This window comes from Phyllobates terribilis, unplaced genomic scaffold (genome assembly GCF_046119375.1).
Source record: "Phyllobates terribilis strain yellow unplaced genomic scaffold, ASM4611937v1 Scaffold_9__5_contigs__length_417890890, whole genome shotgun sequence".
Taxonomy (NCBI): domain Eukaryota; kingdom Metazoa; phylum Chordata; class Amphibia; order Anura; family Dendrobatidae; genus Phyllobates; species Phyllobates terribilis.
Genome location: NW_027362769.1, coordinates 286,473,721 through 286,489,949, shown reverse-complemented (window position 1 = coordinate 286,489,949; position 16,229 = coordinate 286,473,721). Strand labels below are relative to the sequence as shown.

Here is a 16,229-nt window from a genome sequence, read left to right as displayed (position 1 = left end):
CCCTTTTTCCCAGAGCCATAACTTTTTTAGTTTTTGGTCAATATGGCCATGCGAAGGCTTATTTTTTGTGGGACAAATTGTACTTTTGAACGACACTATTGGCTTTACCATATTGTGTACTAGAAAACAAGAAAAAAATTCCAAGTGCGGTGAAATTACAAAACAAAGTGCAATTCCACAGTTGTTTTTTTTTTTTACCATGTTCACTAAATGCTGAAACTGACCTGCCATTATTATGATTCCCCAGGTCAGTACGAGTTCGTAGATACCAAACATGTATAGGTTCATTTTATTTACGTGGTGAAAAAAATTACAAAGTTTGTTTAAAAAAAAATTGCCATTCTCTGAGACTCTTAGCATCTCCATTTTTTGAGATCTTGGGCTGGGTGAGGGCTTATTTTTTGCATGCCGAGCTGACGTTTTTATTGATACCATTTTGGGGTAGATTTGATGTTTTGATCGCCCATTATTGCATTTTATTGCAATGTTGTGGCGACTTAAAAAACACAATTCTTAATTCTTTTAATTTGAATGGGGCGAAAGGGGGGTGATTTTAAAGTTTTATATTTTTTAAATATTTAATTTTTTTTTTTACTTTACACATGCTTCAATAGTCTCCATGGGAGACTAGAAGCTGTTATTGTCTGATCGCCTCTGCTACACACAGGTGATGATCAGATCGCCTGTGTGTAGCAGAAATGCTCACTGGCTGTGAGGGCTGACCGCTGCGCGGTGCTCAGAGCCTCCCGGCAATGAATGACCACCGCAGGGGTCTCCTGCAGAACCCGGGTTGTCATGCCAACCCATCAGCGACCTGTGGTCATGTGACACTGGTGTCGATGAGCGGGATTAATTACGTCTTTCTGGCGCGGTGATGTTAAATGCTTCTGTCAGAGATTGACAGCTACATTTAACATGTTAACAGCCGCGGGTGGATCATGATTCCATCCGCGGCTGTTAGGGGCATGTGATAGCTGATCAGATCAGCTGTCATGTCCCCGGAAAGGTGCGGGCTCATCGTCAGAGCCCGCACCAAAGGGAGAGCCCTGACATGTACCGTACATGTATGGCACATGTTGGAAAGGGGTTAATGAGAATCTGTGGTCAGACTTGAAGATTGCTGTTCAGTGTTCACCAGAGGAAGCCATCTAACTTGAAAGAGCTGGAGCAAAAATCCCAGTGGTAAGATGTGGAAAGCTCATAGAGACTTATCCAAAGCGACTTGCAGCTGTACTTTCTGCAAAAGGAGGCTCTACAAAGTACAGACTTTAGGAGGGTGAATAGTTAAGCATGCTGAAGTTTTCAGTTATTTTGTCCTGTTTGTTGTTTGCTTCACAATAAAAAGAGAACCAAATTTTCACAGTTGTAGGCATGTTCTTTACATGAACTAATGCATACCCTCGGAAAAAAAAAAAACAGCGAAATTCCAGATTGCGAGGTAACATAGTAATATAGTTTTTAAGCCTGAAGGAAGACTAAGTCCATCTAGTTCAACCCATAGCCTAACATGTTGATCCAGAGGAAGGCAAAAAAAAACCATGTGGCAAACACTAAGTTCCACATTGGGGAAAAAAATTCCTTCCTGACTCCATACGACAATCAGACTAGTTCCCTGAATCAACGCCCTATCAAGGAATCTAGTATTTATAACCTGTAATATTATACTTTTCAAGAAAGGCATCCATGCCCTTCTTAAATTTTAACAGTGAATCACTCATTACAACATCATGCGGCAGAGAGTTCCATAGTCTCACTGCTCTTACAGTAAAGAATCCCCGTCTGTGATTATGATTAAACCTTCTTTCCTCCAGACGTAGAAGATGCCCCCTTGTCCCCGTCTCAGGCCTCAGAGTAAAAAGATCAGTAGAAAGGTCTTTGTACTGTCCCCTCATATACTTGTACATAGTAATAAGATCACCCCTGAGCCTTCTTTTTTCCACAGTAAATAACCCCAAGTGTAATAACCTGTCTTGGTATTGCAGACCCCCAGTCCTCTAATAACCTTGGTCGCTCTTCTCTGCACCCGCTCTAGTTCAGCTATGTCTTTCTTATACACCGGAGACCAGAACTGTGCACAGTATTCTAAGTGTGGTCGCACTAATGACTTGTATAGAGGTAAAATTATGTTCTCCTCATGAGCATGCATCCCATTATTTTATTTGCCTTTGCAGCAGCTGCCTGACACTGGCCACTAAACGTGAGCTTGTCGTCCACCAATACACCCAGGTCTTTTTCAGTTACAGTTTTGCCCAGTGTTTTACAATTAAGCATATAATTATACATTTTATTTCCTCTGCCCAAGTGCATTACCTTACATTTATCCCCATTAAAGCTCATTTGCCATTTATCAGCCCAAGCTTCAAGTTTACATAGATCCTCCTGTAATATAAAATTGTCCTCCTCTGTATTGATTACCCTGCAGAGTTTAGTGTCATCTGCAAATATTAAAATATTACTCTGTATGCCCCCTACAAGGTCATTAATAAATATGTTAAAAACAAGGGGGCCCAATACTGACCCCTGTGGTACCCCACTGTTAACTGAGACCCAGTCTGAGTGTTTTCCATTAATAACCGCCCTTTGTTTCCTATCACTGAGCCAATTCTTATCCCACATACATATATTTTCCCCTATCCCCATTGTTCTCATGTTATGTATCAACGTTTTGCGTGGAACCGTATCAAAAGCTTTTGAAAAGTCCATATACACAACATCCACTGCATTTCCTTGGTCCAGTCCAGAACTTGCCTCCTCATAAAAACTGATCAGATTAGTTTGACAGGAACGGTCCCTCGTAAACCCATGTTGATATTGGGTCATAAGGTTATTCTTCTTCAGATACTCTATTATAGCATCTCTTAGGAAACCCTCCAGGATTTTACCCACAGTAGAGGTTAATCTTACCGGCCTATAATTTCCAAGTTCAGTTTTTGTCCCCTTTTTGAATATTGGCACCACATTTGCTATACGCCAGACCTGTGGTACAGACCCTGTTATTATGGAATCTTTAAAGATTAAAAATAATGGTCTATCTATGACGTTACTTAATTCCTGCAGTACTCGCCGGTGTATCCCATCCGGGCCCGGAGATTTGTCAACTTTAGTGATTTTTAGACGCCGCCGTACTTCCTGCTGGGTTAAGCAAGTGACATTTAATGGATAATTTTTGTTATCACTAATCATGTTTTCTGTCATGCGATTTTCTTGTGTAAATACGGTTGAAAAAAAATCATTTAGCATATTGGCTTTTTCCTCATCCTCATCCACCATTTCACCCAGACTATTTTTAAGGGGGCCAACAATATCATCTTTTAGTTTTTTACTATTTATGTAGTTAAAGAATATTTTGGGGTTATTTTTACTTTCTCTGGTAATGATTCTCTCTGCCTCAATCTTTGCTGCCTTGATTTGTAGCTCAGTGAGCAGCAGACTCCTTTCCATGTTGTCAATGGATCTCAGTGTTGCCAGCTGCTCATTTAGATCCAGTATCTGGGCTTCCAAACGCACAACGTGCACACATCTCGGGCAGCAGTAAGCAACCCCGACCGGCTGTTCAAGGAATGCATACATGTGGCAAGATGTACACTGGATAGCATTGTCAATAATGGAGCTCATTTCCTAATAGGGATTGCAATAGACAGAATGTTAAGTAAAAAGAAAAGTAAAGAATTAATGAAATACAGACAGCAATTCAGTCCAAAGTCCTCCCTTCCAAACTCTCTGAATCCAAGTCACTGAAAAACAAGTCACACACTTACTTTCGTTCGCACGTATGCTCCGGTCACACTCAGCTCGTTCACACTCGCAAATTAAGAGATTTAAAGAGTTTTTTTTTTTTTTTTTCCCTTTTCCAGCAATGCACCCTTCACCTCAATGCACTTCCAAAGGACTGGATGCCCAACCAGCTGCCCCTTATAAACCCTTAATTATGACCCATTCCCATTAATTAACCCCTTGTGAGTAAAGCTACACCTCAGGATTTTAGTGCAATGTAGTTAACCCTTAAATACACAGGTAGTAAACTAAGAAACTAAAACTGTAGTGAGAAAATAGGTTTTGAAAAGCCCAATAAAACTAAACAGGTAGAAAAGCACTCAGCAGGTCACAATGCAGCAACTCACCGCAATTCACACAGGTATTTTCTGCATGATTTCCAAATACCTCTTCACTGAAAAACAAGTCACACACTTACTTTTGTTCGCACTTACACTCCGGTCACACTCAGCTCGTTCACACTCGCAAATTAAGAGATTTAAAGAGTTTTTTTTTTTTTCCCTTTTCCAGCAATGCACCCTTCACCTCAATGCACTTCCAAAAAGTAGCAAAACACAAAAAATGCCAAGGGGGTTAATACTTTCACAAGCCACTATATATATATTCTATTCTGATCGTTCTGGCTGTGAATTTACTATACTTGGCTGATGAAATGTTGGGTTTCCTTTGAGATGTGTGTGTAAAAATCAGGTGGCACATGCATGGTCCGTGTGCCGTGCGATGATTTTTTTTTTTCTCCCATTGACTTGCATTGTTGAGTGTGATTCGATTCTCGCATCTACTTGCAGCATGTCTTGTTATTTCTCCTCAGTCTGATTAGAGCTGAGGAATAACTTGCAGATGAGCACGGACCCATTTAGTTACATTGGTAAGAGTGCAATGCGATGTTTTCTCACATTGCACGCCTCCAGATTATACGGCAGTGTGAGCAAGCCCTAAAGAAAATTAATTTTCATCACTCAAGATTTCCCTCCTGTACGGATAGTTCTTGCAATAAAATGAATTGCACTTTTTTTGAGTTAGTAAATATTTTCTGTCCCAAAGCAAAAATAAGTTGACTAAATAGGTATAAAGACAAACATTCAATGTTTTCTGTTCACAGGGGAACAAACACCAAAATCATTGGATGGATTATTTGTCTATGAAGATGAAGCTCCTCGAGTTACTGCTTCAAAACCTAGAGGAAACGATGCTATAATAGTAGAGCAATGGACGGTATTTGAGGTAAGATTTAAGATATAGTCATCATGTAAAGCCCGTTACAAAGCTTTAATAACAATATTATAATACAAGGGTAAGGCTGAATTTGTATATAACAATTGATAAAAAAAAGTTATACTATGCATACCAGCCCAACAGACAAAAAGACATTCATATGGCCTCTGGCGCAGGAATTGGGGTATGTGGGGTATTGAGGAGACACTTTGGTATATGTGCCGGGAGTTTTTGCCAAATGTACAGTACAAAAATTCTTCTTCTTCTTCTTCTTATTATTATTATATAGCACCATTGATTCCATGGTGCTATACATGAGAAAGGGTTACATACAAAATACAGATATCGCTTACAGTGAACAAACTAACAATGATAGACTGGTACAGAGGGGAGAGGACCCTGCCCTTGCGGGCTTGCATGCTACAAAAATAGTGTGAATGCGGCCTAAAGAGTGCAAGAATAGCATTTTGGTTTTGAATTTCTAAAGTACGCTGTTTTTTTTCCTGAACCAACCAAGAAAGTGAAATAGCCAGCTTACCATTAAAGCTCAATGTAGTCCAGGTGCACAGAACTCTGTACTGATCCAAGTAACAAGTCAAGAAAAATCAAAGTGGGTATAGTTCCTGCTCCATAGATAAAATTCCAATATTTTATTTGACAATTATAAAAAAATTCCATTGCACTCAAAGGCAAAAAGTCATCAAAAAGTAAAGAAAAGTATTTCGATCACACACTGCTATCTAATCAAAGCTAAAATCCCTCCACACTGCTTAGATACCTGAATGATCACAAATCATTAAAGACATCACACAGTGGAATAGGTCCTGCATTATATATAAAACTAATATGTATGTAAAAGCAACATCAGAAAACAATAAATAACAATACAGAATTATAAACAGAATGTGTTAATAATGAAACAAAATTTCATTTTGTTTGTTCAGTCCACGGGACAGCTGTATAAATCCAGAAAGCTTCCCGTGTTAACTTTTTCCTGACCAAGCACTTGAAGGATGAAATACATCATTAGTAGCAGGTAATAAAATGTTTAGCTGCAGAGGAAATGGAACACTTTATGCCCTTAGTATAAGAAATGTCATACAAATGTTCTGAAATACAGGTTTTAACCCCTTCATGATCTATGACGTAGAGGTACATCTTAGGTCGCCTCCATCCCTATAAATAACCTACAAACAATTACACAACTAAATTCTGAGCAAATGCATGATTTTATTGAATAACTAAATAGCATACAGATATTTTAAAAAAGCAAAAAATCTAACAGGAGGAAAACCATATATGGGATACACCAAAGTACTGAGTCTGAACACTAACAGTCGTCTCAAGTATCTTGTAAATGCTAACAAAAATATAAGGAGACTGATTGCCAGTAAGGTTTGCAGCTCAATATATAACCATTATCATATAAATAGAAAATCCTTAGTATAGCATAAGGACAAGAATATATAACAAAAACTATCCAAAAAATGAATAGGGTAAGTTAATACATAGTTTGTATGTTACCTTAACTAACTGCTCTATCTGTACTGTGCTATGCACTTGGGCACTTTATATGATTTGACCTATTACTAGCTGTATTTATTAGACACTGGCTCTTTATTAACTTACCCTATTCATTTTTTGGATACAGTTTTTTATATATTCTTGCCCTTATGCTATACTAAAGATTTTCTATTTATATGATAATGGTTATATATTGAGCTGAAAACCTTACTTACCTTATCTTTTCAGGCACATGACAGCTGATTTGATCTGCTGTTATGTGCTCCTAACAGCCACGGGTGGAATCGCGATCCACCCGTGGCTGTTAACGTGTTAAATAACGCTGTCAATCTCTGACAGCAGCATTTAACTCGGGCTTACCCGAAGCGCGTCACAAACCCCGCCCATTGGCTCCCTGTCACATTATCACTGGGCGTCGATGAGTTGGCATGACAGCTGGGGGTCTTATGAAGACCCTCATGCTTGTCATTGTAGATCTCCTATGGACGCTGGCCCGGATGATTACAGCTTCAAGTCTCCTAAGGAGTCTATTGCAGTCAGTGAAAAGTGTAAAAAATTTTTTTTCAAAAATAGAAAGAAAATGTAAAAATATAAAATTTCAAATCACCCCCTTTTGTCTAATTCAAAATAAAACAATAAAAAATACATATATTTGGTATTGCTGCGTTCAGAAATGTCCGATCTATCAAAATATAAACTAAATTAATCCGATCTGTAAACAGCGTAACAATAAAAAAGTCAAAACGCCAGAATTACGTTTGTTTAGTCACTGCAACTTTGCAATAAAATGCAATAACGGGTGATCAAAACATTGTATCTACCCCAAAATGGTATCAATAAAAACATAAGCTTGGAGGGAAATAAATGCTTTTTTCGAAAAATTCTACTTTTACCTGTCAATTCTTCCAAAGTATTTTCTATAGAACTTCCAATACAGAAAAAATGCACAAACAAAATGTTAAAAATATAGCAACCAGAGGTCTTTTTTTTTTGGCTGAATGTTTGAGTTTTCATAGGGAGAAGGGAAAGACTTGCTGGGTTAACGCTCCCTGATTGATGAATTACTAGGTTCGTATAGACCACGTATGTCAAACTCTGGCCCGCGGGCCAAATCTGGCCTGCAGGGTGAGTAAATTTGGCCCGTGACACCAGGCAGGTCTCCCGCCCCTGGTATCACACTTTCAACTATAATCGGCATCCTAGATGCCAATGCAGTTGAAATCAATGATGGAGGAAGGAGCGACAACTGACGCTCCCTCTCCCACTATTCTCCCTTTGCGTCTGATGTCTCAGCGCAGTGGGCACAATGACGTCATTATAATGCACCCACTGTACCGAGATGTACCTCTGTAAGGGTTGTGCTGTAAGGGTTTTTCTGTTGATCTGACACCCATGAAGAGATCGGAGCAGCGAGGGAACTGGCAGAGGTGAGTATTTATTTAGATATTTTTAATGTGGGTCCTATTATACTGTATGGAGCACTATATGAGGCCATTATACTGTATGGAGCACTATATGAGGCCATTATACTGTATGGAGCACTATGTGGGGCCCATTATACTGTATGGAGCACTATGTGGGGGGGTCATTATATTGTATGGAGCACTAAGTGGGGGCATTATATTATATGGAGCACTGTTTGGCACCATTATACTGTATGAAACACTATATGGGGCCATTATACTGTATGGAGCACTTTGTTGGGACTTTATACTGTATGGAGCGAGCTTTATGTGGGGCCCATTATTCTGTATGGGGGGCCATTATACTATATAGAGCACTAAGTGGGGTCATTATACTGTATGAAAGGAAATGCAGTGCCCCATTATACTTTATGGAGGACTATGTGGAGCCCGTTATACTGTATGGAGGACTTTTTGTGGCTATTATACTGTATGGCGATTACCGTTGGAGAATCATACTGTGATGGGATCACCATTCTTTGTCGGGAAGGAGGGGGTTTGAGGGAGGTGGAGTACAGTAGGGTTGTCATTCCTGTTTGTGTGGAGGGTACTATGGAGAAATTCACTATGAGGGTATCATACTGTGTTTTGGGGCACTTTTGTTTGCACCATACATTATTATCTGTATTATTAAAGTTTTTTTATCCCTTGTTATTACATATTTAAATTAGTCTATTGGGCCATATGCTTCTTACTGCAAAACATGATATGTTATTCCAATATTTTATTCTCAGTTCTATTATTTAAAATGTACTTTGTTCGTGGGACAACCCCTTAAGTTTGTTTCCATATGAAAAAGTTCATTGTTTTATTTGATGATAATGATAAACTTCCTCAATTGTAGACATTTTTTTTTTTAATAAATATCAAGTTTGACCGGCGACTTTGTCCAAGCTTTTAATTTTGGCCCTCTGTGTATTTAAGTTTAACATCCCTGATATAGGCGTATCTGTTAGTTGCTCTAACTGGGCAGTTGTTCAACAGAAATAAGGTATGATTAGTGGATTTTGTATTTCTACTCTTCAACACAATGATATTGGTTTTCTTTGCCCATTTGATGCTGAATTTCTCCAGAATTAGTAGGTTTACTTGAAGGTTTTTCGGTTGGTGATAGTAACAGAAGGTTCCCTGTATATAACATGATTCTTAGCTGGTGACACTGAGTGTGAGACCTGGTGTTATGGAGTCTAGAGCCGTGGCCCATTCACTGATGTAGCTGTTGAAGAGAGATGGCATTAGGCTCCCGCCCTCTCTTATGCTTCATTTCTGCTGGAAATAAGCTGTTCGTCTACCATTTATTGTACCTTAACACTGCATCTTTTATCAGTGTAGGAGCTTCTGATTATAATCTTTACAAGTTTTACCACCAATATCAGAGGCAAGGTCTAAAGCCCCCATACACTTTAGATAGATGTTGTTGTCCTTCAACCGACAGTTATTCTGACTGATTCCCATGCACAGGAGCACTCTCTGCAAAGCGGTCCTGTGTTCTCTATTAGAGACCCACTGATAGAAGATAACTCTGATGGCGTATTATCTCAGGGAGAACAAAAGAATTGGCAATCCAAAATCAAACATGCCGGATCCTTATCTGCCCTGACAGTCATCTGTCGGGGGCTTCCATACACATTGGACTGTGGTCCCAGCCCATTGATGACCTGGGGACCACTGTTAGGCCCCCATCTGGCATGGCATCCCATTGGCATTGGCTGATGGACTTTCAGAGGCAGCATATTGTTACATGGCTCTTGAAACTGATCAGGATGTACATGTGGGCTGTAGTGCTATTGGTTTGACATGACCCCTACTTGGCTATTCCCCAGAACTATTTGTCTGTCTATCTGTGTACCTATTAGAAAGCCACACATTTAGCAATAGTATAAATTTGTAAATGAGAATTTTGGGATTCCTGATTGCAAGAATTAAATTAATTATTTACTGATTGGGTGATTGCTATTCATATGCCATATTAAAACATAAACTCCTTGAGAAAGAAGGAAAAGGGTAAATCAGCTCACCACTACACTGAAAGAAATGCAGAAAAATCTCCTGTATATTGGTACATGGAATTCTCCAGGCCGGTAGCTTCGAGCCAACAGTGAAGTACAAAACGGGAAAAAGGGTAGGATCCAGCACCGCAGGAAAAAAAATCCATTTTATTGACAAAGCTTAAAAATTGTATGAGTAATTAAAAGAAAGGGGGCAAATCGCATATGAACCTTATGCATTTTGGACTGTAGCGAGTCCTTATTCATAGGTATGCTACATAGCTGTCTCTGACAAATATTTACTGTGACAAAGTCACTGACAGTGTGTCGGAAGGGAGGTACAGTACAGACCAAAAGTTTGGACACATCTTCTCATTTAAAGATTTTTCTGTATTTTCATGACTATGAAAATTGTACATTCACACTGAAGGCATCAAAACTATGAATTAACACATGTTGAATTATATACTTAACAAAAAAGTGTGAAACAACTGAAAATATGTCTTATATTCTAGGTTCTTCAAAGTAGCCACCTTTTGCTTTGATGATTGCTTTGCACACTCTTGGCATTCTCTTGATGAGCTTCAAGAGGTAGTCACCGGAAATGGTTTTCACTTTACAGATGTGCCCTGTCAGGTTTAATAAGGCTCGCTCGCTGCTGCAGCAGAATACTGACGCGTTCTCAGAGTTACCGGGTAGGACTGGGGTTCTCCAACATGACATTGTCACTGAACCTGGGGTAAGGGTACGAATGAGACTGTACCGGGTAACCGAAGCCCGAAGGCACGCCATCACGGCTGAGGTAAAACAAATGCTCCAGTTAGGAGTCATCAAGGAATCACGGAGTGAATGGGCTAGCCCCATCATACTGATCCTGAAACCAGACGAATCATTGCGCTCCTGTAATGATTTCCAGAAATTAAGTGAAGTGTCTAAGTTGGACCTTTGTTCAACGCCAAGAAGAGGAATGCGCGAGTCACCAGGTGGTTTCTGTCACTGCAAAATTTCAGTTTCTCTGTAGAAGTAGCAGGCAAACGCGGATGCCCTGTCCCGGGCACCCTGTATGGTGACAAATGTACAACCCCACAAGTTTGAACAGAGGGGGGGATATGGGAGGCAGTGACTGGGATCGTATACGAGAGACGGTATATATACCCCAGAATGTGCACAGAGACCTATTAAACCCATTGGAGTGCATTGCAGTCACAGACACAGCTGCGGCTGCAATGCAGAAATGAAGGTGAGCATTGACCTGGTCAGGCTATCTGGCTAAGGCAGATTAAGTAACACCCGGCAGGGCCTTCATTTCTTGGGGGAGGCTACAGGAAGGCAGTGGGGTGGCCTCCTCCCTCCAACCCGGGTTTTCCAGTGGCTTTTGCCACAGGTAAGTCGGTCGACAGGGGTAGGGGTACTCGGATACCGGGATGGATGGGTTACTTCTGTGGGGATCACGGTTGGTCGGTTCCCGGTTCCGTGCCCTGGACCGTCAGTAAAGGGATGGGGGTCAGGATGATGGGAGAATTGTGTCCTGACGCCTCCTGTGGTAACTAGTAAAATCGGTTACCAGCGCTGTGTATGGTTGCTGAGGTGATCGGCATACGGCTTGTACGAACGCTATAGGCAGCAGGGTCGGTCTGGCCTGGCGGGAAATCGGGAAATTTCCCGGTGGGCCCCGATATGAGAGTGAGAAAATTGGTGGCGGGGGCCCTTTAAAAGCGCGGCTGAATCAAATGTAGTGTCGCGCGCACGGCACATTCATTGGTGACAGCGGGCCTGCAGTGACGTGCATGCAGCATACTTACCACGTGAGTCTCTGACACTGAGAGGACGGATTCTTTCTGGGCGGTGACACGCACCGCGCTCTGCTTTCCCGCTGGCTGGCAGACTGTGGTGTCAGGTGACACTGACGCTGACGCCGCTCTCTTCTGGCCTCTGATACGCCGCGGCCGCGCTCTGCAGTGCTCTCTCTCTGCTCCAGGGCCGGCCTCTGAGACGCCGGCGCCACCGAAGCTGATGTCTCGCTCTGCTCTCCCTGCTCCCGGGCTTCTGATACGTCCTATCCCGGCTCCATATCTGCCCTGGCCTGCTCCCCTGTAGTAATACTGGCTCCCGGGTGGTGGCACCGCCCCCTTCTCTCCTGCTCTGACTCTGGTTTTTTTTATACCGGTTCCGGGGCTGGATATGTGGACGGTGACCTGCAGCACTCTACAGTTCAACTCTCCAACCAGGCCTGGAATTGGAAACAAGGCTGCAGGTCTACAGCTCTCACTGCTTCAATTTCATATCAAGAGCACCGTGCCAAATATTCAATAACGTTTTTATGGGTGAGTCATATGCCTGTGTGTGTGTTACTTTGTATATGCCTGCTGGTGCGTGTATATGCCTGCAGTTCATGTGTGTATATGCCTGCGTGTGTGTGTACAGTGTGTGTGAAAATGCCTGTGTGTGTACAGTGTGTGTGTGTGTGTGTGTGTATATACCTGCGATGCGTGTGTATATATGCTTGCGTGTGTGTGTGTATATGCCTGCCTGTGTGTATATGCATGTGTGTATAGTTTGTGTATATGGCTGTGTGTGTACAGTGTGTGTGTATATGCCTGCATGCGTGTGTGTGTGTGTGTGTATTTGAGTGCCTGCATGTCTACATGTGTATATGTGTCTTCACACGTGTGTGCATGTTTCCCTGCGTGTCTGCATTTTTGTATGTGATTGGTTGAGTGTGTCTGTGCATGACTGTGTGTGCATTTCTGTGAGTGCTTGCCTGCGTGTGTACGTGTCCCCATTTCTGTGAGTATGTGTATCTGCGTGTGTATATTAGGGCTCTTTCACATGTCCTGATATTTACGGGACTGGAGATATCCGTGTCCACCTGTGTGTCATCCGTGTGACACGTACCAGCGCTTGGGAATCAATGTACAGTTAGCGCTGTTCCCAAGAGCTGGGTGCTGCCCTCATCATAGATCCCTGCCTGCTGCGATCAGCAGCAGCAGGGTCAATGATGAGAGTAGTAGTCTACTCCCGCCGTGTCCAACTGTAAAAATAGGAATAAAATAAAAAAATCCTTATACTCACCTCTCCTAAGTGTCACCCGCTGTAATCCGTGCGAGCACTCACGCCGAGGAGAACAACTCCTGCAGCGAGCGGGCCCCAGAGCTGTGCTCAGTGACAGGGCACCCCTTGTTGAGCGCAGCTCCGGGGCCCGCTCGCTGCATGAGTCATTCTCCTCGGCGTGAGCGCTCGCACGGATTACAGCGGGTGACACTTAGGAGAGGTGAGTATAAGGATTTTTATATTTTATTCCTATTTTTACAGTTGGACACGGCGGGAGTAGACTACTACTCTCATCATTGACCCTGCTGTTGCTGATTGCAGCGCCGGCAGGGATCTATGATGAGAGCAGCGTTCAGCACCCGGTGCTTGGGAAGAGTGCTGTCATCAGTGTGTGGGACGTTTTGCAGGAGGTGCAGCTGGTAAAAACATTCATTTGAATGGGTCTGCGTGTACCAATGTCTCTGGTACTTGTGGAAACTGTCATCGCATGTACTGACGTGTGAAAGAGCCCTTAGTATGTGTGTGTGTAAGCACGCTTCTGCATGTCTGTGTGCTCTTCCGAAGATTTATTATATTATATTTGCGGAGAGATGGGAGAGAAATTTTAGGAGACAGAATGGGGAGATGTGTGAAATAACTAGGGGAGGTGTGGGAATGGGTGCGGGAACAGAAGGGGGATGTATGAGGAAACAGTACGGAGAGTGGGGGAATAGTGTGAGGAGACAGTATGAAGGGAGAAAAGTGTGAGGTGACACAGCACAGAGACTAGGTAGTGTGGGGGAAGGTATGGAGATGCGGCAGTATGGGGGAAACAGTGTGAGGGCACAGAAAGGGGGGAACAGTATGCTGAGGAGGGGGAGTGTGATGAAGGGGCACAGTATAGAGACTGGGCAGTATAGGGGGGACACAGTGTGAGAGGACAGTGTGAAGAGGGGGCCCAGTATGGTAAGGAGAGGACAGTGTGGAGAGCAGGTACCATAAGAGGGGTAGAGTGTATGTCATGTTTTGTGCAGGGAGCATTGTAAGAGTTAGGTTTATTCAGGGGCTCAGTGTAGATTTTTTTTTTCAGGAGCATTATAATGACACTGCTATCTTTAAGGGCATCGTGTGGGGATGTGCTGCAGAAGACCGGAGAAGATGGAAGTCTGCAGAGACGAGCTGTGGATGAGAAAAGTCCTCAAGGGGTCTGGACAAGATGGAGATGAAAAGAAGGAGAACGACTCTAATCAGAGAAGACGTCTCAGGTAAGATACCTGGATGTAAATGTTCATTTGTGATCCTGCCTGTGTCTCGCCAGTACTGTGGTTCCTGTATGGTCCGCAGTCTGATGATGACTGATAACTCCCAGTATCTCTATTGTTAATTACATACTGGGAGTTGTAGGTTTATGCGATACAAAGATATATGGGGCTGACCTGACATTACAAATGATGGTGGTTCAGATGATGTATTCATGTACTCGTGTGTTTGTGCGCGTCTGCGTGTTTGTGCACGTCTGCGTGTTTGTGCGTATCTGGAATAATATGTATTTTTGTAAGATGCGTGTATGTAACTGTGCATTGTGGTGTGTAATAACATTCATATGCTTGAGGCACCTTTACTACATCTATTAGGTCTCTTTCACATGTGTTAGGGAATTCCATTTGTCTTTCCACATTTAGGAACAGACAAGTGAAATTTGCTAACCTTGTCATAACTGTCACCATTGGGATGTGCTTGTATGAAGCGGGTTCAGGAGCTGAGCCTGCTCCATACCGGGCAGATGTCGGCTGTGTTACATAGCCGGCGTCTGCCTGTAACAGCAGTGATCAGAGCTTGCCTTGATTGCTGCTGTTTTGAGTATTTAAGTGCCCTTTTTAATCACTGACAGCGGCATTTAGATAGCAAAATGGCCGGTGCATGCAGCCCCCTGTGACGCAGTTGCAGGTTGCTGTTCGGTTGCCAGTAGTGCTGAGTGAGCGTGGTCGGATAAGAGACATTACAGTCACCGCGAACTACAAAGTGAACGTGCTGCAATAACTTCCGGCATCTTGATTGTGACACTTCCATGGAGCCCAACCTCAGGCTGAGCTTCATTGAATGACTAACATGGTAGCTGCACCTGGCAACTAGTGCTGAGCGAGCGTGGTCGGATAAGGTGTGATCCCAGCTTGCTCGGGTGTTATCCGAGTATCTTGTAGTGCTCTGCTAATATGCTCGAGTCCTCGGGGTAGCATGTTTTGCGGTGATAGACAGAAGCAACACATGCAGGGATTACCTAAGAAACCGGCAATTCCTGTATGTGTTGCGTCTGTCTACCTCCGTAAAACATGCTACCCCGAGGACTCGAGCATAGTAGCAGAGCACTACAAGATACTTGTATAACACCCGAGCATGCTGGGATCACACCTTATCCAACCACGTTCGCTCAGCACTAGTTGCCAGGTGCTGCTGCCATGTTAGTCATTCAATGAAGCTCAGCCTGAGGTTGGCCTCCATGGAAGATGTCACAATCAAGGTGCCGGACGTTATTGCAGCACCCTCACCGACCCTATGACAGGAAGCGAGTGGCGGCAGGGAGAATAAAATGTAATTTTCTCCGTGTAGCCAATGCTTTTCCAATAAGCCGTCTAACCAGGCTTTACACCCTATTTACCTGCAGATTACCCCTATATCTGCAGATAAATAGCATTTTTCAAGGTGACAAGTTACCATTAAAGGGACTCTGGCAGTACGGAATGACTGTTCGAAGAAAGTCCTGCCGCTTGGTGCTCCACAGCGCGGCCAAACATGTAATTATAGTACATTATAGAAAAACATAACAAGTAATAAAACCGTTTAGGTGGGCTGTAGTGTGGGCCCCTAGAGTCAGTTCCCCTGGTGGGCCCTAGGCACCCCAGTCCGACCCTGATAGGCAGTAATGTCAAAGTAGGCACACACACACATTAAGTCTTTGTTTCAGTACCTTTCTTTTACTGATGTCCGGTAACAGGTACAGTTCAGGAGGGTAACCAGGTTTTCGGTGCAGGTAGAGATATTCACTCTGGAGATTTGTTAGGCCTCCTCTAACAATGTGTGCGTTGTTTGGGATCAGTCCTGCCTTAAGCTGAGCCTGCCACCTTCACTTTCTTTGGGGTCTTTCTCCACAACTGACAATGAGGACCTTTCCTTGGGGCTACCAATTCTCTTTCTGGGCCCCTGGTCCTATACTTGGTCAAGTTTGGCAAATGTCTCC

At 42.9% G+C, this 16,229-nt stretch overlaps 1 protein-coding gene across 2 annotated transcripts in view; it reads left to right on the top strand.

The window, feature by feature from the left end:
- The window catches only part of RFTN2 (raftlin family member 2), a 181,922-nt gene that overhangs the window by 124,712 nt on the left and 40,981 nt on the right, over window positions 1-16,229 (top strand). For both annotated transcript variants that reach the window (XM_073647862.1, XM_073647861.1), the window contains exon 6: window positions 4,877-4,998. In XM_073647862.1, the coding sequence (XP_073503963.1) occupies window positions 4,877-4,998 (122 nt within the window). The remainder of the gene's footprint in view (window positions 1-4,876; window positions 4,999-16,229) is intronic.